The 27,952-nt window shown below is 37.6% G+C and overlaps 1 protein-coding gene across 5 annotated transcripts; it reads left to right on the forward strand.

Moving 5' to 3' along the window:
- The first annotated feature begins 6 nt into the window (after positions 1-6).
- Positions 7-27,949, forward strand: CEP43 (centrosomal protein 43). Of its 5 annotated transcripts, none has more exons than XM_052784890.1 (14): positions 7-279; positions 3,032-3,106; positions 8,631-8,684; positions 10,394-10,448; positions 11,102-11,190; positions 13,068-13,202; positions 13,970-14,053; positions 19,290-19,507; positions 22,547-22,627; positions 22,846-22,955; positions 23,549-23,617; positions 24,366-24,405; positions 25,074-25,167; positions 25,630-27,949. In XM_052784890.1, exons 1-14 carry the CDS (start codon positions 190-192, stop codon positions 25,702-25,704), a joined length of 1,269 nt encoding a protein of 422 aa, XP_052640850.1. In that variant the 5' UTR covers positions 7-189; the 3' UTR covers positions 25,705-27,949. The 5 variants fall into 5 exon arrangements, with proteins under 5 accessions (XP_052640850.1, XP_052640851.1, XP_052640852.1 ...); XM_052784894.1 differs by lacking the exon at positions 3,032-3,106 and adding an exon at positions 9,375-9,451 and having other exon boundaries at positions 206-279; XM_052784891.1 differs by lacking the exon at positions 3,032-3,106 and having other exon boundaries at positions 11-279.
- The last annotated feature ends 3 nt before the right edge of the window (positions 27,950-27,952 follow it).

The following is a 27,952-nucleotide window of genomic DNA, read 5'->3' on the forward strand; positions in this document are numbered from 1 at the left end:
CAGGGGCGCCGGGTGGCCGCGGTCTCTCCGCGTCCCCTTTCGGAGCGGTACTGAGGGCGGCCGCCGATCTGCCGCGCCTCGATTCCTCGGGCCCGCCGCCGGGCCGGTGCCTCCGCCGGCAGCGGAGGCGAATCTGCCGCGCTCGTCCTACCGCTAGCGCAGTTTGGGCGGTTGTCAGGGAGAAACAAGATGGCGGCCGCAGCGACGGAGGAGGACACGGAGCTGCGGGACCTGCTGGTGCAGACGCTGGAGAGCAGCGGGGTGCTCAATAAGATTAAGGTGGGGGGAAGGAGAGCTTCTCGCCCGCGCACATGCCGCCCGGCGGGGAGGGGGGGAGCGCTGGCTGGCGCCGGCGGCGGCTAACGGCCCTTCGGAGCGCGGCGGGGGCTGAGGCTTCGCGGGCTTCGTCCCCTCTCGCTGCTGCTTCCAGCCGGTGTTCCCGGCTGGGGCCCTCTCTCGGCGTCGCGGCCTGGCGGTGGCGCCTGCTTTGCCCGTGGTGCTCCCCCGCCGCTCGGCCTGGGGCTCGGCGAGGAGCCGAGTCCAGCGCCTGCCGTGCGTGATGGAGCAGGTACGTGCTCGAGGCGGAGCCGAGGGCCCGAGGCCCGACCGCCGCATGAGGTCTGCCCGGCGGCCGCAGGAGCTGCAAGATCGCCCAGGCCGGGGAGAGGGAGGGGAGCGCTCGGCCTCCGCAGGGAGCCTGGCGCCTGGCTGGGCGGTTTCGCCCTCGTAGATACCGTGTGGCCGCAAGAGCTCTTGCTGGTGCCAAACCCACTGGAAACATTCTGCCGCCGGGTGGTGTGGGACAACGTGGATAGAGTTTCTCTCTGCTTCGATACGAAGAGCTTCAGTTGAAAATTTCAAGCAGGGGTTCTTGAGGGTCGCTGTTTAAACAATGTTCTTGAAAGTGGGTTGCTTGAGCTGTGTCTTGAAGGCTTGCTAAACCTGGAAACTCTCTGGGGATGCTGCCTGCCTACAGGGATCAAATAATGCTGTGTTAAGAAAATACATGGAAGGTAATATTGTAGTGGAGTGTACACTACTTCCAAGCCTGTGATGTAGCCTGAGCATGTGTCAGAGAGGGTATGAAAATTGGTTCCGTGGGTTCTTGTTCAAGTTAGAAGCTTCAAGCAATAACTGTTGTGTGTAGCAAAGAGCCATACAGATTTGGAAGCATAAGAACTGCTGCATTCCCTTCCAAGCTAAAGGAGAAATGAAGTTTGGATTTCAGATCAAGGATGGTGGTGTTTATCCGCAGTGTTCTATTTTAAGCATTCAAGAGGTAGATGATCATTGCTGATATTTCAGGAACAGTTCAACAGCTGAAGTGGTTAATGGAAGTGAGAGCATCTTTGTGTGTACTTGGAAGTCCACTGGATTTTGGGGTAGTTGTCATACTTTTCAACAAAATAGTATTATTAAAAATGTGGTGTTCTTGCATTTCAAATGGCTAATCCTTATTTAAATTCCATAAGTAGATGAAGAATCTAGCTCATGTAACTGTGTTTTGAACAGGGAGACCTTTTTCTAGTTAAATGTCAAATAGGCCTTTTGGGCCACCTGCTAACCTCTCACATAGTGTTAACCAATAAAAGTATGGTGATAAAAAAAAAATTTTAAAAAATTAAGCCAATTAGGTCATATTGAGCATGCGAGCTGTAGTTTCTTAACTCCTACCTTTGTGTAGAATGCAAATTTTTGTACTACAGTTGCCGGTTTGCTGAGTTTTGTGTAAATATATTTGTTGTAGTCTTCACTATTCTGTAATGCTGAAACTGTGTAGTATCCAATACGGCATAAGGTATCCTTAAGGCAAACTAGCAAATGACTTAAAACAAAACAAACTGCATCCTACTTACCAGGTTATGTCTCTTTTTAATACTAGGAGTTACTGTTTAATAATCGGTATGCTTATGGTTAAGGCTGCTCATTTGAGGAATTCATGGTGTTTTTTCTTAGCTGTAAACTTTAATTGGTGTGTGAGTTTGATGAGTGTCTGTCTGATTGATAGTATTAATGACTTACCGAATTTGTTCTGCTAGTACCTGACAAAAAGCCCATTGTCTTCCAGAAGAATTAAGGTTGAATGTCTCCTTAAATCATCAGCTTTTAACTGAAATTAGATTATACCATGCATAAAAAACAAATTGCCATCATCCTTTCATTAAAATTAATTAACCATACTTGTGATCAATATTGTTTCTTTATCTATTGTATGTCAGTATTTTTTTTTATTGTGTGGTAGAACTGAATGACATTTACATGTTATAAAAACAGTTGTTTATTTTATACTTCAGAATGAGTGCTGACCATTTTTTCAAGATGGATGAGGCTAGAAAACTATAATAATGTATTTAAGTTTTATTGAAGTAGATACATTAAAGACAAAAAATTATGGTCAATGTATAGCTGAATTGGTATGAAGCACTACAGGTAAAGACAGCTCTGGAAGGATTAGAGTTCAAGTGGAATTATTTCAGTGGATAGAATGTATCAGTCTGTCAGCTAACACATTTTGTAACATATAATGACTGAGTAATTTTTAGAAAATTATGGTGATGCCTTTGTTCTCTAATACAATATGATTTTTATAATGGGTTGCAGTTTATTAGTTTATTCTTATTTTCAGATTATTTCTTGGGCAAATTGGTGTTGATTATTTAGCTGAAAAAAATGTTACTTGTATGACATTTTAAAAATCTGTTCACAATTTTTCTATTTACCTTAGACTTTGAGCACTGGAGTATTTAATGAAGTCATATTGTGAAAACTGGAAGATGAGTAAATACATTGGCCACTTGCAGTTGAGAATTCCGTCTTCTCTAAGATGCAGTGTGTGTCTATATACAATTTTTGTTAATCATTTGAATTAATCTGATGGATAAGACTGCTTCCTAATGAATTCTGTAAACATACAGAATATAGCTGTAGATATTTGTACTTTAGTGAAAATTATCACTAATACTGTGTGGTGCTTGCTGTACAAATAGACATGTTCTTCTGTCTTGAAGAGAATGTGATCTTTCTCTCTTAGGGAAGCTGTCCTCATCAGAGCAAGAAGAGCCATTATGCTTCTTACTGTGCTTCTTTGACATCTTATTTTGTTTTGGTTTGTATCTTTTAATCTTTTTCATTCCAGAAAATTAAGTTTATGCCACCTGAATTTTGCATCTTCTCTGGAACTTGCTATTGCTACAATTATGAGGGAGGTTAGCATCACTAATATCCTTTGACTAGTAATGCTTTTGGCCAGCTGATACTGTTCTTGCTAATTTCTTCCTAATTTGGTTCAAAATGAAGACAGCTGAGGTACTTGCAAGTAATGTGGTGTTAGAATAAAAATACTGTTTTTAAAATGGGCTGTTAACTGCATATGCATAGGTCAGTTAAAATTGTCGTATTTGCTTTTTCATCTTCATTCCATATATTATAATGAACAATGCTTTTAAATGTCATTGAATTATTAACTGTCATGACGAGTATGCTGCACACTACAGTGTGATCTACTGTTTTCTGGATGTTGTGGGTTTTGTTTTTTTTAAAGTAGTTCATATCAGAAAGTCAACTCATTTCTTGGATTCAAGGGGAATCATTAATTTTTTTATGTAACATCTATTTCTTCTTATAAGTTAAGTAAATCATTATAAATGGTTATATTTTCAGATTAACTAACTGAATTTCAACATTTAAATGTCAGTATGGTCCTCTTAACATTATGGATGTATCCTAGCTTTAGGAATACGATAATGAGAACTGGTTGTGACATGCAGAGCAAGCACATGACATGTAGCTGCAGGTGTTTAGAGTTTATGGCTTTTAGCTGTTTACTTCTTCCTTTGTGGTATGGATTGTTCCTATTTTTTCCAGCATTCTTCATCTTTTCAATTACACTGCCAGCAAGTTTAACTTTCTTAGCCAATTAAGGCTGCTAAGTTGAAGAGTTTTCCACTGAAGCGGACAAAAAATGGTCAGGCAAACTACTTTCCTGGTCTGCTCAAGGGTGAGAAACTCACTTCACGGATGGAGAGTGGTGGGGAGGGTATGGAGTGACATTGGTAGTAAAGTTGCGGTTTACCATGTGGCACCAGCTTTGGATTTGTGATGCGTATAGACTGGTACAGGCTTTTAGCCTGATGCACACAGAGTTTTAGCCTGGGGTGATCACCAGTGGTTAGACTGCTTAATGTTCTGCCATTCTTGCTCTGTATCTACTGAGGTACATGACCGTTGTTTTGGAGTTAGGAAGTGGAGATGCTGAAAGCTGTGCAGGAAGGTGCCCGTGTGCCACTAAATTTTACATATGCAAGAGACTGTTTATGCTTGTGCATGCATGGGGTTGTTTCATAGCACTGGAGCACACAGCAGTTATACATGCCTGTGTTTTGCCTGGAAGATCTGTAAACAGTTTATCTCAGTGGCAATGCATGCTTTTACCCTGCAAAATCTTATGTATTACTTTAATCATTTCACTGCCCTAAACATATGTTTAACCACACCATCCACTGATGCATGTGTTAGTAACGATTTGTGAATGCAAGCTTGCAGGAGAGTTTTGCACCTTCAGCTGGCCCATTGCAGGTGTCAAGTGAATGTCTCCCTTATTGATGCTTGCTGAACTTGCCTACCCCTTGTTTCTTCGGGAATGCACAAAGTTGTCTGTATGTGGCTTCAAAAAGTGTTTATGTTCAGCTGCTTAAGCAGGTTGAGAAGGGTGGTAGCATGTGCATGTGGCAAGTTGAAATTTATATTATGCTTTCTGTTAATGAGTCTTTAATGGGGGGGGGAATCCCAGGACTTCCTCTGCAAAAGCTGCAGGACTTTAAGGGTTTGTAGAAATGATGTTGAGAGATGTATGAGAGAGACAGCAAGGCTTTGTCAACAAGCAGACAATGTCATACTCAACTGTACTATACATACAAAGCATTTTATGAAATTGAAGTGACCACTTTTTGATCTAGTATTCCATAGCATATCGAGATCAGTGTCATGAAGCCACTGCTTGTTCATCTAAAATATTGCCTCAGGAGTAGAAAGTGTTGAATAAAGGTTGATAGGAAAAAAATAATTTTGCTGAGATCTCTTTGGAAGGTGTTGGGATATCAGGATGTTTGCAAGTGAATTGTGTAGCTATGCAAAGAAGAACAGAGTGCAGGAAATAAGACATATCCACAGTTTGTGTTTAGTCCCTATTATAAGAAGTCATTTTGGCTGCTGACATGCCTACATGCTCTAAGGCATAGAAATGAGTTCGAAGTCCGCAAGTGCTTTCCAATAGCTCTCTTGTTTAAGTGCTGAACAAATGCATGCCAGCCCAATAAAAGGCAAATACCACAATAAAAGAAAACTCCAGGGGCATGCTACATATCTATGTGTTGGAGTCTTCAAGCGGGAGGCTGTTACAGGCTACAGGTCATCCTTCAGTCCTGGACAGTCTCCATCTTATCTTTTTACTTTTCATCAAGCATTGGGCTATGTAAGCTGCTGTGGATGGCTTTTACAAGTTTGCTAAATCAGACTAATAACCTTGTTAAGGTAGGTGCTTGTACTATTAAGAGCATATTCCCAAATCGGATTGGCATTTTTGAGATGCCACCTAAAAAATGTGTTTGGGGAGCTCTTGAGATACTAAGAACTGTTTTCCCCTTTCCCAGGGAACTGCAGATTGAGGGAGCTGTTTTCCTATACAGTACTTCAGATGCACCCAAAAGGCTCTGCATTTAGAACAGGATAAACTTTTCTAGGTTCTGAAGAGGGATACTATAGCTCAGTGCAGAAAAGATGCTTTCATGGACTACAAGATTCTGATTAACTGTCTCATTAGTATGAGCTCTTGCCTGATAAAACTACTTAGGGATAGAAGGGAATGGGCACCTTCCACAGGATGAGAAGGAAGCCTGTGGGTTTGGTGGATGCAAGAGTGATGGATATACACTGTCACCTTACTAGTCAACATCTGGCTCTATTGGCATAACCCTCTTTTATTGAAGACTTAGGAAGGATATGGGTGGGGAATTTGAATATCAAGCTTTGGACTGCTTTACTACTAGACTGTGAATAAAGTTCTTCAAAATGTATTTAGATTATGTTGAAAACTGCTAGCAGAATGAGGCAGTGTGGAATAGGGGGATGGCAAGAGCAGATTGTAACAATGTATGGAACACAGATTCGGCTGGTGTCAAAGGGTACTAGGGCAAAGCCAAATGCAAACCCTTCACACTTATTTAAAAAAATGGGGGGGGGGGCGGGCAGGAGAGAGAACAACACTGTGTAAATAGATTAGTCTATGCAGTTATATAAGCCTCCATCTCTGCTGGTGGAAGCAAATTGCTGTGACCATACCTGATAATGGTGGTCTCAGTCTCTGGTGTTCAAATTCTGTGACTTGTCTCAGGTCCTGAAAAGCCTATACGACATTGTTCATCCTACTGTGTAGTATGATTCATCTCCTTATATTGGGGTGATTTTTCCTTTGGCCTCAGCTGTGTCATTGTTGCTTTTTACCTTCTTCCTCATGAACTTGAGAATTACTGCTTTAACCTCACACAGATTCAAGTGTATGGTTCCATGTCTAAATTTATTGAGATGATATTTTGAGAATAGCTTGCTATGATCTGAGCAGTACCCACCTCAAAGGATGAAGGTGAGTGTGTTGGAATGACGTAAACCTTCTTTGTGGAGATAGTACAGGAGTGCTGAACTTCAAACTTACTGTGATGCTTGCAGGATTGAAGGACCAGTTGGAAGGCTGCTTATCTGTGGAAAGGCTATAGGGTGGTATTCTAGGTGATGCAGGTAAGCCAAAGGGAGTTGTAGTAAATACCAGTGGCATTATCTTCTGGTGATGAGGTCCTGACCTTAAGGGTATTAATTGGGCAATAATGGAAATAAAGGTGAACTTGCTATTAATGGGGAATGGCAACATCTGGGAGAGGTTGACACTGTGTCATCAAATAAATGAGAAGAAGAAGAAAAGTACTTCAGTCAGTATTTAAAACCCACTGGGTTGGACCTAGAGGAGTGGAGCAGGCAAACGATCGGAGTTATGTGAAAAGGAGTGACAGTTGTGATATTGTTTCAAAATCTCAAACAGGTCAGACTCTGGATCAGCTGATGTAATGGCAACTACTTTCAGACAACTTTGTTCTACAGTCTCGTGATCCAGACCCTTAAGGGGGGTTTACCCGTACCCACACGTAATGGCTGGTGTCTTTTATTTTGAACAGTTGTAATAGCCAGTCTGTTTCACGAATGCTTTGTTATTCTTGTCCTTTTATGTAAGTATATTTTGTTTCTGTGGCATCAGTGGAAACAGAAGTCAGCCTTGCAACCATTTGAAGTTTTTCATAGTGACATAAGACTAAATAAGTTGTTAGCCATTGGTGGGAAAGTTAAATGTAAATTTTCTTTGTAAGAATAATATTTAAATTAATGGCTTATAAGAGGATTTGCTGATTGAATGCTGTACCCCAGCACTGGAAAAAATGTAACTGCAGTGTCACTATGACCATTGCATACAATTGTGGTAAGCATTTTGCGCTACTTTTGATGAGAAATCTTTTTAACTTTTTTGTATTGATTTTTGTCCTTTAAAAAGGTGTCCAAGAGGGTTATGCTTAAAAAGGAAGTATTTATTTTATGTTTACTGTGAAAGGATTTTTTTTTTTTTTTTGGTGGGAAGGAACAGTTACAGGGTAACCCATGTTTAGTTGCCTTTCATAATATACATGAGAAAATCCAGACACTCTTCATATTATTCTTAGTTATGGAAATCAACCTTTCTTTAAAAGCTTGATTTCTTCTTTGCTCTTGAGAAAACTGGCGTACAGAGTAGCACTGTCTTTTATAGGTTTACTGCAGTGTTATCTACTGGCTACCTAAAAACGTCAGATTAAGAGTTAATTAAAGTGGCAAACTACTTCATCAAATGTAATGTATGTTGTCCATTTGATATGTTCAATGAAAGAAGTAGAGAAATTTTAGTGTTTAAAAAAATTTTTTAAAAAGTAGGCAAGGCTTAAGCTTAAATATTCAAAATAGTCCTTAGAAGAAGTCTGATCCTTGATAATAAGATATTCAAAATCAGTTAAGTAAAACCTCACTACAGGAGTATTTGAATGACTGGAATCATGCTCTCTTTCCTTGAGAAATTCTGATTCTTTGAGTGTGATCTGACAAGAAATCACAGGAATTTGTATATCTTAACATTAACTTTTTAAGATGTATTACCACAAGCTATTCGTTCATGTTTCCTGAACGAATAGTAAATGAAGGGTAGGTGTTTCAAAGCTGCCTGAAAGAGCTAGATTTTTAACTCTCAGAAGAAACTAATAGGAGATAATATAGGTAATTTGGAATCTTTTTGTATATGAAGAAATAATTTAGGAAGTCTTGTATCAAATCTGCCCCCCCGCCTTGTTGTTCTCTGACTGAAGACTCTTTCTCAGCCTCAAGTCACATTGCCTATAATCTTAAGCATCTTAATTGCACCAATGTAGATTACAATCGATGCCAAGTTGCTTGAGGAGAAACAAATAGCTGTGAAGCTACTTGCTGGCTCTTTGCATTCTATTTGCATGGGGAAAACAGTGCTTGTAGAAATGATGTTTGGTTTGTTTTTTTTTTTTATTTGGCAGGCAGAGTTGAGAGCAGCTGTTTTTTTGGCATTGGAAGAGCAAGAGAAAGTAGAGGTAAGAGAACCTTACAAAAAAAGAAAATCAGCATCCTGATAGTTCTTCATGTAGAATTAAATATAATAGCTTTAATACTTTCTATTTGTGAAATGTAACAAGAGAAAATTATGTATTACTGTATAAGAGCATGGTGCTTAGAGAACACAAAACAGGACTATCGGGGTGTTTCCTGATGTTTAGAAATAGGAATTGTTACGTAGCCTTTTGAAACTATAGCTTTAAGTAACTCTCTGCTGGTTTTATATGGCTTCTGTCCAATTGACCAGAATAACTAAATACCTTTTCCATCCAATAACCCCCAAAACCCAAAAAAACCCACCCGAGCTGACTGATGAAGATTTTATCAAATCAGAATAACATGTTTTGAAATTTAAAATATTATAGTGGGTTTTTTTGACTAGTGTATTGTGAAAGCAATTTAATGCAGTAACTTGGCAAGTATGCTAATGCTTTTGGTATTTCTCATAGGGATGTTGTAGGCTTACTTCAGGATAATTTGCTTATATTAAGGAAGAATTCTGAATTAAGAGATGGACTATGTACTGATACCTTGACAATATAATAGTATTAAGGGTATGTGATACTAGCATGATTAAGTAACAATACTGCTGTGGGAAGCAGATGCTAGTTTTATGACCCCTTGTAATGCTGGCATTGCCTTATTTCCTGTGTCTTTCCATTTTCTAGAACTAGAGAGAGGCTGCTGTATGTCAAGGCTCTCTGTTTAAAAGAGAGGAATGGAAGACTGTCTTGTTCCTATACTGGTTAGATGGTTGTGCTCTTTCTGGAAAAATGGACATTATTGTGACATTAATGAGGAGGGGAAGTAGTTGTTCTATGATATGAGATTCCATATTCCAGAAATCTAACGTAAGATTACTAAAGAAGATGTAGTGGAAGAATGATATAGTGGAACAGTGCCATCTCTTATGGGGAGCTTCAGCGTATTACAGAGTACCCAGAGGACAACCTTGCAGACTGTCTGGAGAGTAATAGGGCCAAAGAGAGATCTGTTGCAGTTGATCTCGGCTCACCCTTTTTTCAAAAGGCTTAAATGTATCAAGTTAGGTTCCTACCCAGGATCTTTTGATATGTTAGGAATGGCATTTAGAATTTGATTTGACAAACCCAAACACAGCAAATTGATTTATCTCTGTTTAAAAATCAAAAGTTGAAGAGGGCAAATCTAACAAGGGAGAAAAACCATTTTCATAATACCTTTGAAGGTCTTTTAATTAATAGGTTAGTATTGATTTGTGAACCGCTAATTAGCATGGTCTACACTTTGTCTAGATGACTTGTAAATTCTCATTTTTTTAAAAAGTGGGACTGAATTTCTTTAAACAAAATTGGCACTATATTAGAGGAGCAGTTTGGGAAGTTAATTGCTTAACTTACCTTTTTAGTCATTAAATAAATAAAAATCAGTGTGCTAATAAGAATTTTGGTGAAATTACTCTAGCTCTGTAGCTTTTATAATAGAAATGCTGAGACAATTTTAATTTGCCTAAGTAAATGTATGGCTCTGCAGCTTTTACTTGTAGGTAGTAGAATTAATACAAAGGTAGATTTTTGAAGGAGTGAATTACATGTGCCAGGCATCACTGGGGAACAGTGTAGACCGAAACACCAACTTGCTGTGGTTTTCAATTTCTTGCTAGTATGAAGATGATGTTAATTACTGTTTGGTCTTTGCTTTTTGACAGAACAAAGCACCTCTGGTAAATGAAAGCTTGAAAAGTTTTTTAGGTACAAAAGATGGTAAGTTCTTTGTTTAATGTACTTCTCAAAATAATAAACATAGGAAACAAAGGATTAAATCTTTGAATCTTTTATTAACAGTAAAGTCTTCATGACATAAAGGATGCTTTTGTTCCTGTCAGATGTCATAATTACTATTCATACAGAATAGAGCTCAATCTATAATTTTTGCAGTTAATATTGCTGAAGCTGTATTTTTAACGGAAGTGACTAATGCATTTAAATTAGTATTTCATTATGACCTATGATTATGCTAACTGAGAGCCATTCTAGACCAATAGAAAGAGTAACGATTGAAAACTCACTGTAGAGATAGTCATGAATGCACACATGGGAGAAATGCCAAAATGATGTCTTTAATATAGCTGAACAGTTTACAAAATTCAGGTGTGACATTATTTTTTTATGCACTCTGTATTTATGCTGCTGCAGTATTGGTGCCTTAAATAATTTTGATATGATGACTGAGTTAGAAATGAGGAAATTGGTATACAAATTAGCTATGTGGTGGTAGTTTGCTGAGTGTCTAAATGATGTTTGTAGGAGGGTTGAATCAATGTAGATGTTCTTACCGAAGCCATGTTAATGTTAAATCTTTGAAGTAAGAGTTGTTTTCGTCTGGTGTATTTTTACTCTTCTCATTTCCTTTTTAGGTCGCTTGGTAGCAGGTCTTGTTGCAGAATTTCTACGTTTTTTTAATCTTGATTTTACATTGGCTGTTTTTCAGCCTGAATCAAGCACAGTAAGATATACTGGTTTTATATGTATGCTATGCTGATTGTTTCGAGTGCATGGCAATGAATACAGAAGCTATAGTAGATTTAAGCCATTTGGTTGTGTTTATTTAGAATAATTTTTTATGTTTAGTCTGTAAAAGGTGCTTACTGTCTTAAAGACACATATTCCAGGAAAGTGTGATAATATGAGTGAGTGTTCCCTTTATCAAAAATCAATGCTTGATAATATGTTAATTTAAAATTAACAAATTAATAATTTTTGTGAAATCATGTAACAGTATATACAACAATACTTCTGCAACATTTTTTGCCAATAATTTTAGTGTCGTCATATTAAGTTAGTACTGTTACATGAAAATTAAAATAATGTCAATAATCTACTCTTGAGAGAAATTTCAGTGAAACAAAGGACTTTGTGCAGATGCACATGACAAAAAGTGATTGAATAGAATCAGTTGGAAGGGACCTACAATGATCATGTAGCCTAACTGGTTCTTTTTAGGCTTTTGATATTGAGTTAGAGGTTTTTCATGTTTGTCCCCTTGTATCTTTTTATGATACAAAGGTTTTAACAATAGATTTGGGTTTGAAACAATTCCATTTAACTGAAGAATTTCTCTTTACCTCTCACACACTCATTTTTATTCTTAATGTCAGTTTAAGTAGTTAATTCATTAAAAAATCCAACTTCATTAAATCAATTAATTGAATTCTGTTTCTCACAAGTTTGTTTCATTTTAGGCACTTAATCAAAGAAAATCCCATGCACCGTTATCCTTTGCCAAATATCCTTAGGTGCATTTATTGCACTAGGACACATCTGTACAAAGATTCATGTTCATGCTACCAAATAGAAAGAGTCATGCTTGCTGTCATGTTGTCACTCACTCTTGGGAGCTGTGCTTTATTTGCATTGTGAAGGCATCTCATTCTCTTTGAAATGCCCCCTTACTTTTTCCAGTAAAAGCATCTTTCTCACCTATTGCCGTGCATATATGAAATGTGGCAAAGTTAAGCAAGTTGGCCGAGGCTGCTGTGTATAGTGCTGAAAGATTTTACTTTGTCTTCCTCTGCCAGCCCCTGTCTCTGAGCAGTCTGTTGTATTGTCTTTATCCTCCATGTTTCAGTGTGCTTGACTAGTAGTGGCTTGCTTCAGTATTTGCTTGACCAGTGTTTTGATGGGAAGTGTCACTAAATAATTGTAAGAGTTCAAGATGAACTGGTGCCCTTTGCAGTATTGCAATTCTGAGGTTATGCCAAGCAACCTGGGTTTGCTGCAGCATTCAGCTTCTGCTATAATGTGAAGTTCATTTTTAAAAAGTTTATTTTTCTTTAATTTTTTCCTTTTTTTTTTTTTTGGCTGATATTGAATTACTTTCATCCCTGTTTCTGTCTAAACCCATGTTTTTTAAAGTGAAACAGAGACTGAAAGTAAACATTGACCTATGCTGGTGTACATCTATATGCACGGGAATGGGGACTCTCCATCATCTATGAATTTTCTGGAACCACTGGCTAGGTGTCCTAGGATCCACTTTTAAATGTGATGTGCTAAAGTAACTTGACTATATAAATCCTTAAATCCTGAAGCATGCTAATGATGAATACTTGCATATTTAAAACAACTTTGGATGGTCTGTGATAAGTTCAGGTGCAGATCAGAAGTAAATGATGCAATAGGCTATCATTACTTTAGTCCACATACAACAGGAAGTCTTAAATAATCACTGTTTAGTCAAAATATTGCTGAGTTAAATAAGACCAAAAAGATTTAGGAGTTGTATTACAAAATATATATTGTGTTTTCTGACGGTTATTTCTGTGTTGTGATTTTTTTTTTTTTTTTTTTTTTAAATGTCTCCCCGTTGTCCCCCGCCCCTAGCTAAATGGCCTTGATGGTCGAGAAAACTTAGCTCGAGATTTGGGAATTATAGAAACAGAAGGTACCGTGGGTGGTCCCCTGTTGTTGGAGGTTGTTAGAAAATGTCAGCAGAAAAAGATTTCAGGCAGTGGAGAAGTAAGTAGTCTTAATATGTAACCTTTCTTCACAATTCTTTATTCATTTTCATTTCAATGATGAAAAATAAGTTGAAATTAAGAACACTTGACTATTGTTATAGTATTATACTGTTTCAAGTCTTTATTATATTATTTTATGCCTTCAACATAACTTATCAGAAAACAACGCTGAAAGATAAAGATTATGACTATTTGATTACTTTTAATGTCACCCTCGTACTCTTTACTAATACTCTGCTACGAGATGGTAACACAGAGTGAACCCAGATAAATGACACAAAACAGTGTTGCTTATTTTCTAATTTCTAGTGTGGTTTGATAAGACTTTTAGCTGTACCTATTTTCTTTGGCATACTTCTAATTTTAATATGACCTGAAAAGCCTAGAATTGGTTTTGTTAAAAGCTTTAAAGCTGTTCTGAAAACATATGTATTTAATACTAAATATATGAAAGTATTGAACTACCTGAAGGCAATGACAGTAATATTTTAACAGAATCTGTAATTAAGTTGTTAATTAAATGAACCAAATCCAACCAATAGCGTTACTCTCTGTCGTGATTGTGGCTTGAAAGAAAATTCTCTGCACCCAAGATGCATTCAGAAAGAAAGCTTAAATTCAGGAGTAGTTGTCGTAGATTTCCTAACAGCATCACATCACAATTTGCATACTGTGTGGGTGAGGATGGTAGCCTTTCTTCTTGTTGGATGGTTTTATGACAAAATTCAATATATTTTTAGTAAATGTTTATGTGAAACTTCTTAGGTGGCTCCAGTTCTAAGTGATAGCCTGTGCCCTACATCAAAATCATCTGATGGAAGATCAAGTACACCTGCTATACCAAATAAGGTAAGATTGTTTATATATAATGAAAAAGCTACACAACATACATGAGAGAATTAAAAGAGAGAACTCCTATGAAACTGTGGATATGATGGCATTCACTTAAATGATCTGCAAAGTCCTGTACCTTTCTGACTGGGTAGGTGACAGCGCATAGGTTGGAGCTAACTTGTCTGTTTGAGGCAGCTGGCTGATTGCTGCTTGGGATTGATAAGGTGTTAGGATACAACTGTCTTTGTGTTGTGGCCTCTGGCTTGCTTTTCTCTCTTGCTTCCTGTTAGCACAAAATCTGTATTAACTAACATTTTCCAGGCCTCTAATATTCCTTTACATTTGACTGGAACTGATCAACAGGTTGAGAATTATGGGAAAGTGTAGGGCACGAAAAGGGGCATGATCACTTAAGCCTCTTTTCCACAAGAAACCAGCTACCCACTACACCCAATGGGGAAAAAAAAAAAAAAAAGAACCAACCCAAAACAACCTCCAAAATCCAAAGCAAATCATCCCTGATTAAAGTGTGAAAGTTTGTTCAAATTATTGATGTAATCTGATCACATAAAAAATTTTAATAGCTTTTTTTCAAGATTACTGGAAATAGTTTAGAAGCTTTCCAACTCACTAATGAAAACTGAGGAAAGATAACATTGCATGGATTTTGTTGTTAGTTTATTCACTTGAGAGAGGGAGTGATAAAGATAAAAGAAAATAAATGACAGCTCAGTTTGGATCTGCTTCATTTTATTCCAGTTCTTTAGTTTTTTGCCATGCAAAACCAGAAAACTATACAATTTGAATAGCAAGCTTCATTTCAAGGTTAAGTTACTTTATTAATTGCTGTTCTTGTTGCTAGTATTTTAAAAGCTAATATTTCTGTAACTGACCTTTGAATGGAAATTCTAATAATTTCAGACCTGCTTTAGGAGAATATAGTTCTTGCTTGGCACCAGCTTTTAAAACAAAACAAATCCACTAAAAAGATCTGAATGCTGATTAAATATCACTGTTACTGTTGCTTCCTACCTGAGCCCTAACTTCTGTCTTAGGGTGGTTCTAGATTAGCTAAAAAGAACTACTGAAGATGAGTTAGAAGTCATAAGTATTCCATTCTACCTTGCATATGCCACCTTTCATCTTCAGATTTAAATTACTGTATTTGAAATAAGTAAGTCAGAAAGAGAAGAGCTAAGTGTTTGTTGCATGGCTTTTCCTGAGGAAAAGCATACTTATCTAGAGGAGGAAAAAAGTAGTTCCAGTAGCTTGTAAATTGAACCAGTCTTCATATGGGTGTTTTTCTGGGTGTGCGTGCACATGTCTCAAGGTTGGTGCATCCTCTGTCTAGTATGAATCTTAACTCCTTTATGTCTGTTCTTGACAGCTTTTGGCAATGCAGTTATGCAGGGTTTTGTTGGGGGTTTTTTTTGTTTTTTCGTTTTGTTGGGTTTTGGGGGTGTTTTTTGGTTTGTGCTTTTTTGGGGGGGGTGGAGTTGAAACTTCTACCCTTTTTGCAGTGGTTGAACTTAGCCAGTCAGTCCAGTACATTACTTAGGGGAAGACAGAGACACAAGCACAGAGGAGTATAATATCTTAAGGCTTGTTTCATTAGGAAACTAGATCAATAAGAATGAGTTTTAAGTTATGCCTGGAAACTCTGCTTTAGAGGAGGTATCATGGAGTAGTGACAGTCATTCCTGTTGTTTAAGTTTATAACAGGAATAAATGACAGTCTTAGTTCTTTAATCACAATTGTTTGGGCCTGTACAAAACAGTAACTCCTGTACCCAGCTCAAATAGTGCTGTCCAAACTGGGTAGAAAATAAATGCAAAACATGTCTGAATGATTTCTAAAGATTAGTGCTGTTTTCCAGAAGTGATACTGTATTGCAGTGTGTTGTATTCTTCTCTGTGTTGAGGTTGTCAGTATTTTTCAGGCTGCTATCAACTGTTTAGATGTACTAGTCCATCGATGCGAAAGCTTCTCCTATTGACTGACTTCAGCGTAATGATAGTGATTGGGACTGGTCCAGCTGATAGTGGCATTTTTTTAATGTGTATACACTTAATCCCCCAAAAGTTCCAGCAAGTTGGAATTTATGATCACGCTTTTCATATTCTTTATACCCATCTTCTATGGGAAGCAAATCATAATTCTATTGCAGTGGAACATAGATGAACATGTTCTGGAAATGCTTTTCATAATATATTGATGAATCCTCCATGAAAACATTTATCTCAAACTGGAGAAAAATGGTTTCTGTATAGGTGTTTCTTCATAGAAACAGCAACAGCTGTTGGTTGGACTACATACTCCTCGAAGAATAAGCAGTGGATCTCTTAATAGGACTGTAGTTCTTAGATATATTTTTTCCTGGTTCTCTCTCTCCTTGGCAAAGGCAGGATGGGACAATATTCTGTCTGTGCAAAATACTTGGAGTAAAAATAATGCAGAAGGAGGAATTTTTAGCCAGTCCCAGCTGGAGCAAGATGGAAGTTACCTGAACAGTCTAGACTTCCTGATTGAAACTTTGAGATTCTCTGGTGGTTTTTCAGCAAACCTGTGAGCTGAACTGGCTTTGACTGTGACTTGGCAACCAATACATGTAATGTAGAAGGGAGTGTGATAGGAGACACCAAGACCACAGCTCTTGGCAGCAGCAAAGAATTAAATTTGTTTAGGTGCAAGCGTGAAACCACACTGACTTATCTTATTAACACCATTAGTCTGAAACCCAAGGTAGGCATGTTGCTCTTTGAACCCTTAGCCATGGTTAACCTATGACTGCAATTTGAAAGTAGTTATGTCACTTTAGCAAAACTTTTGAGATACATGAATTCAAGCAAAGGTCAACTGTTGTGCTTGTAGTTTCTCAGACGAGATAGCAGCAACTCACTCCCTCAGGGCCCAGAACAGAAAAGTAGCTGTAACTTCCCTTTTACTCCAGTCAGGGTATCAATAAGTCTTAATTTTCAACAACAATTCTGTTCCTCTAGGATACGTGTTGTGGTTTAAGCCCAGCTGGCAACAAAGCACCATATAGCTCCGTGCTCACTCAACCCCGCTCTGGCCCTGGTGGAATGGGGAGGAGAAAATATGAAACACTCGTGGGTTGAGACAAGGACAGGGAGGACAAGGACTTATGGTCACGGGGAAAAAACAGACTCAACTTGGGCGGAAAAAACCAAAATCAATTTAACTTGTTAACAATCAAATCAAAACAAGGACAATGAGAAGTAAAACCAAATCTCAGATCCTCTTCCCCCACCCCTTCCTCCTTCCTGGTTCCACTCCACTCCCGATTTTCTCCACCTCCTCCCCCCACAGTAGTACAGAGGGACAGGGAATGGGAGTTGGGGTCGGTTCCTCACACCTTGTCTCTGCCGCTCCTTCCTCCTCAGGGGGAGGACTCCTCACTCGTCCCCTGCTCCAGTGTGGGGTCCCTCCCACAGGAGACAGTCCTCCACCAACTTCTCCAATGTGGGTCCTTCCCATGGGCTGCAGTTCTTCACGAGCTGCTCCAGCGTGGGTCCCTTCCACAGGCTGCAGTCCTTCAGGCACAGACTGCTCCAGCATGGGCTTTCCCATGGAGTCACAGCCATCTTGGGGGGCATCCCCCTGCTCCGGCGTGGGCTCCTCCCTGGGCTGCAGGTGGGCATCTGCTCCCCCACTCCCCTCCATGGGCTGGGGGGGGACGACAGCCTGCTGTCTCACCACGGGCTGCGGGGGCATCCCCTCCTCCGGCGCACCTTCTCCCCTCCTCCTTCACTGACTTGCTGTCTGCAGAGGGGTTTCTCTCACAACCCACTCCCCTCTCCACTGCAGGTTTCCCTTCTTAAATCTGTTCTCCCAGAGGTGCTACCATCATCACTGATGGGCTCGGCCTTGGCCAGCAGTAGGTCTGACTTGGAGCTGGGGAAGCTTCTAGCAGCTTCTCACAGGAGCCACCCCTGCGGCCCCTCCCCTGCTACCAAAACCCTGCCACACAAACCCAAAACAATAGGAAGTTAAGATATTGTTGTTACTACCACTTACAGGTATAAGTAACTTTTTTTTTTGTCCTAGAAGAATCGAGCTGTCAGCAATTGAATGTGGTTCTGTGACTGAGATAAAATGACCTTGGTAGGCCTTTTTAAAGTTTCGTGGCCTACGGTTTGAAAATTTTACTTCAGCCTTCTGAATGAAAGTTGATGACTGATAAAGAAATACTAGGGACAGTGCAACCTACATATTGGTTATCTGGATTAAACAATACTGTTGGTTTTGTTTCAGAACTGTTGCTATTACTAGTGTGCAGGAAGGAAGTTAATATATCTTTTCACTGGCTCAATTTTAATAATTGTAGGGGAAGATAAAAATTGCAGTACTGCTTGCTAGGTAGCAAGATGCTATTGTTTAAAAATAAAAGTCCATTTTTTCACAACAGCTTGATTATCTAGGTAAATTTGACTATTGTTCTTTGGGCCAAGAAGTTTTGCAAAGATATGACTTGAGCCGTATTACTTGATCTTAAAGTTACCATATAGAATAGACTTTACATGCTTGAGTATCTGTAGGACTGAGCCATAAGCGTGATACAAAGACTGAAAGTTATGTACTTTTAAAGTATCTTGTTCGTGTCACTTTTGGTTTTAGTATTTGGAGGGAGAAAATGTCATTAACTGCAGTCTTATGCTTGCTGCTTTAAAACCTAATACTATATTGCAGAGATTACCATTTAATGTGGAACTTAGAGTAATTTGCATGGGTTTAAACTGATTTCTTTTGAAGACAAGGGCTGTAACTAACAACATTTGTTTATAGATAAGTTGCAAAATAACACTAATAAAGCATCATGTAACTCGGGCTGTAAAAAAACCACCCCCCCCCCGTATTCAAAGCTAGGGGGTAAGAATCAGTCTATCTGTAGATCCCTTTATTTGATGACCAACATCTTTTAAAATTAGTTGCTTTAATAGTAGAGGTGATTTAGATAGTAAAGCAATGCAGAGTCTGGAATAAATTTTTTTAATGGTGGCAACAATAAAGAACATTTCCTTTCTAAAGTGATAAAACAAGTTTTTTTCTCTTGTGTGATTCCTCATGATACTAATAAATTCCTGAGAAGTACTAATAAATTTGAGGTAACTTTTTAAAAATTGATGGTAGGTGTATATTATATGTTGTATATTTATATTAGCACTTAAAATATTATGAGACAGAAATACTTATTCCTTTCAGTGAGGGCTTTTTTCTTTATCTTTCAAGGCTACTGAAACCACTCAAAGTGATACAAGTGTCTCATCAGGGGAAGCAAGCAAAAGAAGCATTCATTTTCTGCCTAATGAAACAAAACTAGATCCTCAACTAGAAAACAAAGACTTAAATACCAAAGAAAAAAGTGATCCAGGTGTGGATGAAGATGATGCAGAGGGAGATTCTTTTTTTGATGATCCTATACCCAAACCAGAAAGAACTTATGGCTGGTAAGTAACATGTATGTTCTACTTAATATAGGGGTTTTTTTGTCTTCAGTATGTCTGCAGACCTTTGAGAGCTAGCTAATGTTTGATTATTCGCACTTGTAAATGCAAGTGTTTAGATCTGGTCTGTAACATTTTGTTTCTGAAATGTGCATTTCTATGATTCTATTCTTTGAAATGCACAGTGTCATCTGGGATGTCTTGGATGTACCATGAGTGGAAAAACCTGTATCACTTTAAGGTGCATCAGACTACATAATGTCCCCAAGCTTTCTTTGGTGGAATATATATATATGAGGAATATATATATATATATATGAGGCACAGACATCACTATTTCTTCTTGCAGCAGAGCTGTAGTGGAGATCAGTACTAAAGGAAGTGGACAATGACAGGGATAGCGCTTTAGATATCTGTATGGCTTTGTAAGGAGTACAGAAAATCCGGTGAATGTGTAAACTGACTCCATAAAATGTGAGAATAAGGAAACTTTTCTCACAGTTGAGGGTTTCCTCTTCACAGTGCAGCACCTTTTCTGTGCAGTTCTATGTTTTCAGTGAAGTGTTGTTATTTCTGTGTATGCCAATTTTGCAGATGCTTCTGAAGGGCTTTTTTTATTGTACATCCGTGGAGTCTGATGACTGAAAAATACCATTTGAAACAAGAACTAGTGACTGAACTATGTCGTGGTTTAACCCCAGCCAGCAACTAAGCACCACGCAGCCGCTCACTCACTCCCCCTGCCCCAGTGGGATGGGGGAGAAAACCAGGAAAAGAAGTAAAACTCGTGGGTTGAGATAAGAACAGTTTAATAGGACAGAAAAGAAGAAACTAATAATGATAACACTAATAAAATGACAACAGCAATAATAAAAGGATTGGAATGTACAAATGATGCATAGTGCAATTGCTCACCACCCGCCGATCGACACCCAGTTAGTCCCTGAGCGGCGATCCCCCGCCCCCACTCCCCCCAGTTTATATACTAGATGTGACATCCCATGGTATGGAATACCCCGTTGGCCAGTTTGGGTCAGCTGCCCTGGCTGTGTCCTGTGCCAACTTCTTGTGCCCCTCCAGCTTTCTCGCTGGCTGGGCATGAGAAGCTGAAAAATCCTTGACTTTAGACTAAACATAACTTAGCAACAACTGAAAACATCAGTGTTATCAACATTCTTCTCATACTGAACTCAAAACATAGCACCCTACCAGCTACTAGGAAGACAATTAACTCTATCCCAGCTGAAACCAGGACAACTATACAACAGCTTTGTTATAAAACTGAAAAACCTACCTTTGTGTTATCATGTCGAGTTATCTTGAAGCTTAGTTTAGATAGCTCTATTGAGAAATGCCGCAGGATTGTTTCATGGTGTTCTTTTGCTGTGCTTGAGTAATCAGAGAATTGCTCCAGCTTAGTAGAGGTTACCAGAAGAGGTTGCAGAAGCATTTGCAAGTCAGTTTGATAGTAGCTCCCCTCATGTTGGCTTTTTCCCCCCAACTACATTGATAGTGGGCAGAACAGCATAAACTTTTTTGTATTATTGCTACAGTAGATGCTTACTCTTGGAATGGGATCATTCTGGTACAGCACAAAGCAATCATGCCAGGTAAACTAGGTATCTTTCTAGTAAATTAACTGACTCTTTGAGAAATAATATTTATAATACAGCTTTCATTGGATGTATTTAGTTGGAGCAGAATATTTTTCCTCAGAGCAGTGATTTTTCTCTGGAAAATATTGTGTGTTATAAATAACTCTACTATAGTATTTCTTTTTTCTTTTTCTTATTGGAAATATCAAGATTAAAACTGCATCTGAGTGCATTTACTTCTCCTTACTCAAGAACTTATTTAACTAGCATTTAACCAAAGTCTAACCATTGTAGCAGGTGGTTGTGTTGCCATAAAATCGGTTTAAGTGATAAGTTAGGAAAACTAGACAAGGCTGGAAGAACTTCTGGATAACAATAATATTTACTAATTTCTTATTGTTTGACCATTTTCATATGACAAGAAGGGAGACTCACTTTGAAATTGGGTAAACTGGATTTCTTTAAAAAGACCATCCAAGAAAAAGACTCTTAATTATTCAGTAAAATAAGGATTTTTTTCTTCCTAGTGGAGAAACTCCCTACAGAAAAAAATTATTTCCAAATTATGTGTGTCTATAGTAGAGTCACCATCCACCAAGTAGTAATTTGTACCTCATAATGCTATTGTGATGTAGATATTGTAGTAATGTTCCACAGTAAGCTTTTCTGAATAAGTTAATAGTAAATTAGCTAGCAGCTAATTGTAACTGAGCTGTCTCTGCTGAGTCTTTTGCTTCTACTCTCCTGGCAGCTCCTTTAGAGGAGAAAAAAGAACATACTCTTCAGGTGAAATCCCTTTGTGGTATGTTGTGCTGGTGTGCCTGATTCCCAAGGGATGAGTAAGTAGGAGAGGTGCCAGCATCGCTTTGTTTGCAAAAAGGTAAATTCCTTATGGGAGCTTTGCCCATTCCTGTAAGAAGGGTGCATTAGAGAGGAAGGGAGCAAGCAGTTACTAAGGACAGAGTTAAGAGATAATCCAAGCTCTCATTGCCCCTAGGTCTCCCACCCGTTGTTCAAAATTTTGAAGTGTTTTAATATGTGATGGTATACATGATATTTTAGTGATACAGGTATATTGAATGATTCAGATGTTGTCCATTACAAATAAGAATGCAATCACAGTAACAAACTGTTCTGGTATACTAAATGTGAAAATCTTGATCTCTTTTTAATAGTGTTTCTTCGTCCTTTACTTGCAAGTAGTATTTGAACTCAATACTTTAAATATATGAATGGAATAGGTAGTAGCCAAGTGAACTTTAACACGTGATGATGAGATCTATCTTGCTATAACTGAGAGGTTTTCATTCTGTGAACTGCCTGCTCTTGGGATTAATAGTTTTGTCAGACATAACCTCTTTTAGTTGTAAACCAAACTAATTTAAATATTTATTTGTATCTGAATCTTTCTTCTTTTGGCTGCATTTACATGTGGGGATAATGAAAGGCCCCTTGATAAAAATAGTGATGCTGATGAAGGTGCAGGAGCTCTGTCTGTGAAAGAAGGCAGGCAGAAATCTTTGCATAGGTGAGAAAGTGACTTTCTTATTGAATGTCTTGCTTGACACTTGTGCCAGTAAACTGCCTACTGTTCTTAAGATTGCAGAATGAATAGTCCTTTCCCCTTGCTCTTTTTGCTGTAAATATTGCTGTTTTAGTTTTATGAGTTTAGTAAATAATAGAAAAGAAAGTCACTATGCATGTTTTACAGCTCTGTAGAGTACTTATTTATTTGGTTTGTTTTAGGAAAACTGAAGCTAATAAAGCAGGAAGTCTAGCATCCCTTTCTGATGCACCACCTCTAAAAAGTGGATTAAGCTCCCTGGCTGGTGCACCTTCACTAAAGGAGTCTGATAGTAAGTTTTCACATGTTTTTGTGTTTTGATGAATGTAGAAGATATTTCCCATAATGTAATGAATGGTCTACACATTCAGATGCAAATGTGATTAAGTATGTGGCCCCCTTCTGGTTGTAATGTGCTTTATAGTAATGCTTTTTTCACTGATTGATCACATACTTATTTTGATATATTATGCTACCATTAGGACATCTTATGTTTTGGAGCATGAAATATTTATCTACACTCCTTTAAAGCAGTCTTCAGGAGTATAAAATTCTACTGCTCAGTTTTTGAGTGAAATTAACTTATACCTTTGTAATTGTTATCTTACGTTATTTGCACAAGTTCTTTAGGGATATTTGCTTTCATGTTGTAAAATCTGATCTTGAATACTGGAAGATTGTCCCTGTTTGCTACTCATGTTTTTAAATGTTAGCAGAGTTCAGACCTGAAAATTGGATATAACATTACCATACTATACTATAAAATTATATAAAGTTATTATAAAAGAACAATTGTTATAAAAGGTTGATGGGTATGTTTAAGTGGGATCTTATTAAAGAGTCACAAGTCAAATTTCTGATATAAATGCTTTTGTTTTGTTACAGATTTGAATAGAAACTCTGTTTTGAAAGACCTGCGGTTGGTGAATGCAAAACTGGGATCACTAGAATTAGGCAAGTAACTGCTAAACGTGAGGAACATCTGATATTTTTAACTGTAAGTTCTGGCCTGGCTGCTTAGAGGAATCTGAGAAACTGAAACAGAGTGACAGAAGTAAAAGCTGAAGATTTTAGGTCCATATGTATATTTAACACCATTGTGAAACTTACTGGAGTTAAGAGTGAGATCTGATCTAAAGGAATACAGAAAAGTGAAAACCAGTGTCTTGTATGTGGATTAATATTTTACACATGCAGCAAAAATTTGATTCATTCTGTGTATACGTTTGCTAGTACCAAGTGATAAATTTTGTTGTCTAGGTTTCTCAGAAAAGAGGGGATTTATATTTGTGGAAAAAGATAGCCAGACAAGTCTTACTGTTTTTCAGTGGCATATTTACTTGCCCTCCACACCTTTGAGGGTTGCCTTGTAAGCTTTAGGAGCTATATGAAGATGATGTGATATAAGAAGTATTGGCTCTCTTTCAAAATAGAGCTGCCTAGTATTTAAATCTTGTCTTCATCAATGTAGTCAACATCCTGAAAATGTATGTTCAATTTCAAAACAGTTTGTGTAAATGAGATTGAGATTAATTAACGACAAACATAAACTCATCTTCTCTTCCTAATCTGCACAAGTAATTTAATCTACTCCCACTTTTGCTGGCCATCAAACCATGTATTTCGGTGCAGGAATAGATTCTTTTTTTGCATTTCCTAAAGAGAAAACTTGTTTGATTAATACCTTTTAAAAATTATTTAGGAAATGGAGATGACGATGAGTATGCTGATGACTTCAACAGGTAAGAGAAGAATGATACTGCAGTAGCATAGTATTTCATGCATTATAAGCATATCCACTAGCATATTTGAACTATTTCATAATATTTTAGCTAGTCACTACTGCTGGAGTCTGTCAGTATCTCTGAACTCCTTTAAACTTCAGTTTGCTATTTTAATACGTATAGTTACAAATTTAAAAAAAAAAAAAACAGATCCCTTTTGTGTAGGAGGTAATGAGTTCCTTAAAAACCTGGTGCTAACTTTAAGATGATAAGTTGTTGCTTTTTTGTGGAAGGTGTTCAGTTTTTTTTCCCTGAACATTGCACTTAACAATGTTTTAACACTTTAATTAATGCTGTTAGACAGTGAATATGGTGTATGCTGAAATATTCAACTGAAAAATGAAGCATCATGAGTAGTCAGTAATAAAATATTTAACAGCCTCATCCTTATGATGTGAAGGTATTGGTGTTGTAAACTGCAGGATTGAGGCCTAAGTATTTATCAGTATTTATCAAGGCTTCATTTAGGTAGAAGGCCTTTACTTGTTATGGGTTTTTAAGTAACTTCATATTTAACTTGCTAGGAAGTGAAATCCAAATTAAATGTCAGGTATAAACTGAATGTACTACCTGGATGTTGAAAAAGAAAGTCTTATTTCTGTGTTTATGGTTTTCTTTCTCTTTAGTACTAGTCATCGCTCAGAAAAAAGTGATATCAGTATTGGTGAAGAAATAGATGAAATTTCTGTGGAAACAGAAGAGTCAAATGCCAGTGATAAAGTATGATTCTTTTAAAATTGTTCTTCTTGACATTCTTCTGATCTTGTCTTGACTTTTTTTTTTTAAACCTTCTGTGAAGGAATGTGCCATTGTCATAGGTTCCTAGGATACAGGTTAAGGTTGTATTATTTGTTATGTTCTGTATTTTTACACCTAGTATTCCTGCCAAGTTAGATACTATACTGATTAAAAAACAAAACAAAAACCCCACAACAATTGTTTGGTAGCACAATTCACTGTCTGTTTCTAGGCATGTAAAACATATTTGAGACTGATTTAGTATCCAGCATAGGAATGTCTTATCCCAGTATCTCAAGATCTGTCTGAGCATATCCTAAAGGAATATGAAATCTCGCTGAAAGAGCTTGAGGCCAAAAGAATGGGATGCTGTATGAAGGACTACAAGAAATAATACTTACTGTTTCTATGATTTCTGAGTTTGTAATTTCATTTATTTTCTAGCTTGAAGGCATCACGCAAGACCTTACCATTTCTCAGTTAAGTGATGTTGCAGATTATCTAGAAGACGTGGCATAGAATTGGACAGCAAAAATGTTTCATTGTGCTGGACTAGAAGACTGCTGTGGACTGTTAATTACAGACAATCACTTTTTGCTGGAATGTCCACTCCCTATTTGTGCCTTGTGTTTCAAAAAGACTGTAGGTGGAGAAGGCTTTTAAATATTCTTAACAAGAACTAAATGAAATAGTGTGTTCCCATTTGAGTCTATCAGAATTATTTTCTTCATTTGGTTCAGCCAAACCTTTTACAGCAGGAGGTGGATTTTCCAAGTAGAATGTCCATTGCTGGCAGTGGGCATAATAAAAACCAATTGATAAGTGAACATCTACAGAGAGGCATGTGGCTTTATAATGAACTTGCACTGTTATTGTAACAGTCTGAACTTTTTTTAAAGATAACCAAAGGAAGAACCTTCAGAGGTGGTGGTTCAACTCACACTTCTTTTAACACAATTTTGTCAAGTCAGCATGTAGTACATATTTATGGTAACTCTAGCCACAAAACCTAATTGCTCCAAACTTACTTGAAACTGCTGTTTTTCAGACTCTTCTGAAAGTTGGACTTTTTTTCTTTTTTATTAAAGGCACATCAAATTGAGAGTATCTAAACTCTCAAATCTAAGTTTAGCTAAATTTAGGAGCTAAATTTAGCACTAGTCTTAACTCTGAATATTCTTGTTTAAATATGTTTGTCAGACCATTGATGTTAAGACCCAGGCTGTTTTTTTTATATATGATAATTTCATTGACGTAAACTGTTGTTAAATCACGACAAGTAATTTTGTAAGGATCCACAAATCATTAGCTAAATCTTATTGGTTTTTGTTAAGTTTTTAACAGTGTGGTAATGGTTTGTGGAGCTTTTATTACTGAGGGCTCTTCATGTGCTGTAAGCTTGCTTTCATTCTTGAAAATCCTTGTTATGTAAAAATGAGCGCCAAAAAGTGAAACCACTAACCTTCTGTTTTTCAGATTCTGACTGCTGTACAGAATTAAATCCAAATATTTAAAAATGCCATATTGAAGACATTATGGACACTAAGTTCTAGCTAAGAGCAAATTCTTGTATATTCGTTATATTCTTGCAAAACAGGGTCAGTAATGGAAACATTGACAGTTCTGTAACGATACAGTTATACATGGCGCTGCTATAATATATAGGTCATGGACATTTGTAATACTGAAACAAGACTTCAAAATGTGCACTTTCTGAACATTGTGAACACATTTGGAAAATATACATGTAAGTGAATATAAATAATTTAACTTTTTTTTTTTTAGGCTTTAATTTTTTTCAGGAACACTGTTGGCAGCTCATAAATGGTCACCACAGTGGAAGTAGCATGCTAAACTAAAGCCATTGGTTAAGCATATAGAGCTGCTACTAGCATTGGATGCTGAGTTAAATCTTTTTTTGCACTGGGCCAGCAGGCATGGAACAGTGCTGGGAAGTTAGGCTTGTACAGTACATAAATGGTTTGAGAGGAGAGAGGAAAAGTGTGCCTTTTATTTATGTGCACCCCAAAATAGCCAGCAAAAAAGCATCAGAATATTTAGTCATGGTGTTAACTTTTAACTTTGTGCCATATTGTAGCAGCTAAACACAGAGGAGAATTTTTTCACCCCCCAAAAATCAATGTGCCATAGACTTCAAATAACAACAGTGTTGTAACATGATACATCCTGTGAAAAAATTCCTGTAAGTATGGGGGAACCTGTGCCTCAAGATACTAGGCATGAAAAGTTTGGTTTGGGCTTTTTTCTTTTTTTTTTTTTTTTTTTTTTTCTTTAAGAGGAGCAACAGCGTGTCTGAAGGAAATAAAATTCCACTGGAACACCTGGGAGCAGCTGATTTCTGGCATTCATTTTTAAGGTGTATGGAATACTGTAGAGGCAGTGTTGTTTGCTTTTTTTCTTTAGATGTCTTGGGAAAACATGATGTTCCATTACCTGTTAGCTGTAGGATATGTGGCAATTTATCATACCAAAAGAAACAAAAACTTTATTAAATGATTTCTAATTGCATTTGAAGATGTGGCCTTTTAAATAACTAATTAGATATTTTAAGTGTTAACATGACTTTTGTTAACAGCAAAGTGTTGTTATCTTACCTTGGGGGTTAATTGGAGACCTTGTACTTTGGCTCTACTTTAAGGAAATGCCAAGAAGTGGTAAGTCTCCATGCTGTTCCTCCTGTGGGCTTTCACTGAATTGTGTATAATAATTCAAATTGCGAAATAAAGCTATTGTGCTGGCTAAATCG

Source organism: Harpia harpyja, chromosome 4, assembly GCF_026419915.1.
Source record: "Harpia harpyja isolate bHarHar1 chromosome 4, bHarHar1 primary haplotype, whole genome shotgun sequence".
Taxonomy (NCBI): Eukaryota; Metazoa; Chordata; class Aves; order Accipitriformes; family Accipitridae; genus Harpia; species Harpia harpyja.

What these genes read in the sequence shown, in the direction of transcription:
- CEP43 (XM_052784890.1), top strand. Translation starts at nt 190, where the DNA reads ATGGCGGCCGCAGCGACGGAGGAGGACACGGAGCTGCGGGACCTGCTG. An exon ending in TTCACTAAAGGAGTCTGATA is followed by an intron (nt 22,956 to 23,548) that starts GTAAGTTTTCAC and finishes GTTTTGTTACAG; the next exon opens with ATTTGAATAGAAACTCTGTT. An exon ending in TATGCTGATGACTTCAACAG is followed by an intron (nt 24,406 to 25,073) that starts GTAAGAGAAGAA and finishes CTTTCTCTTTAG; the next exon opens with TACTAGTCATCGCTCAGAAA.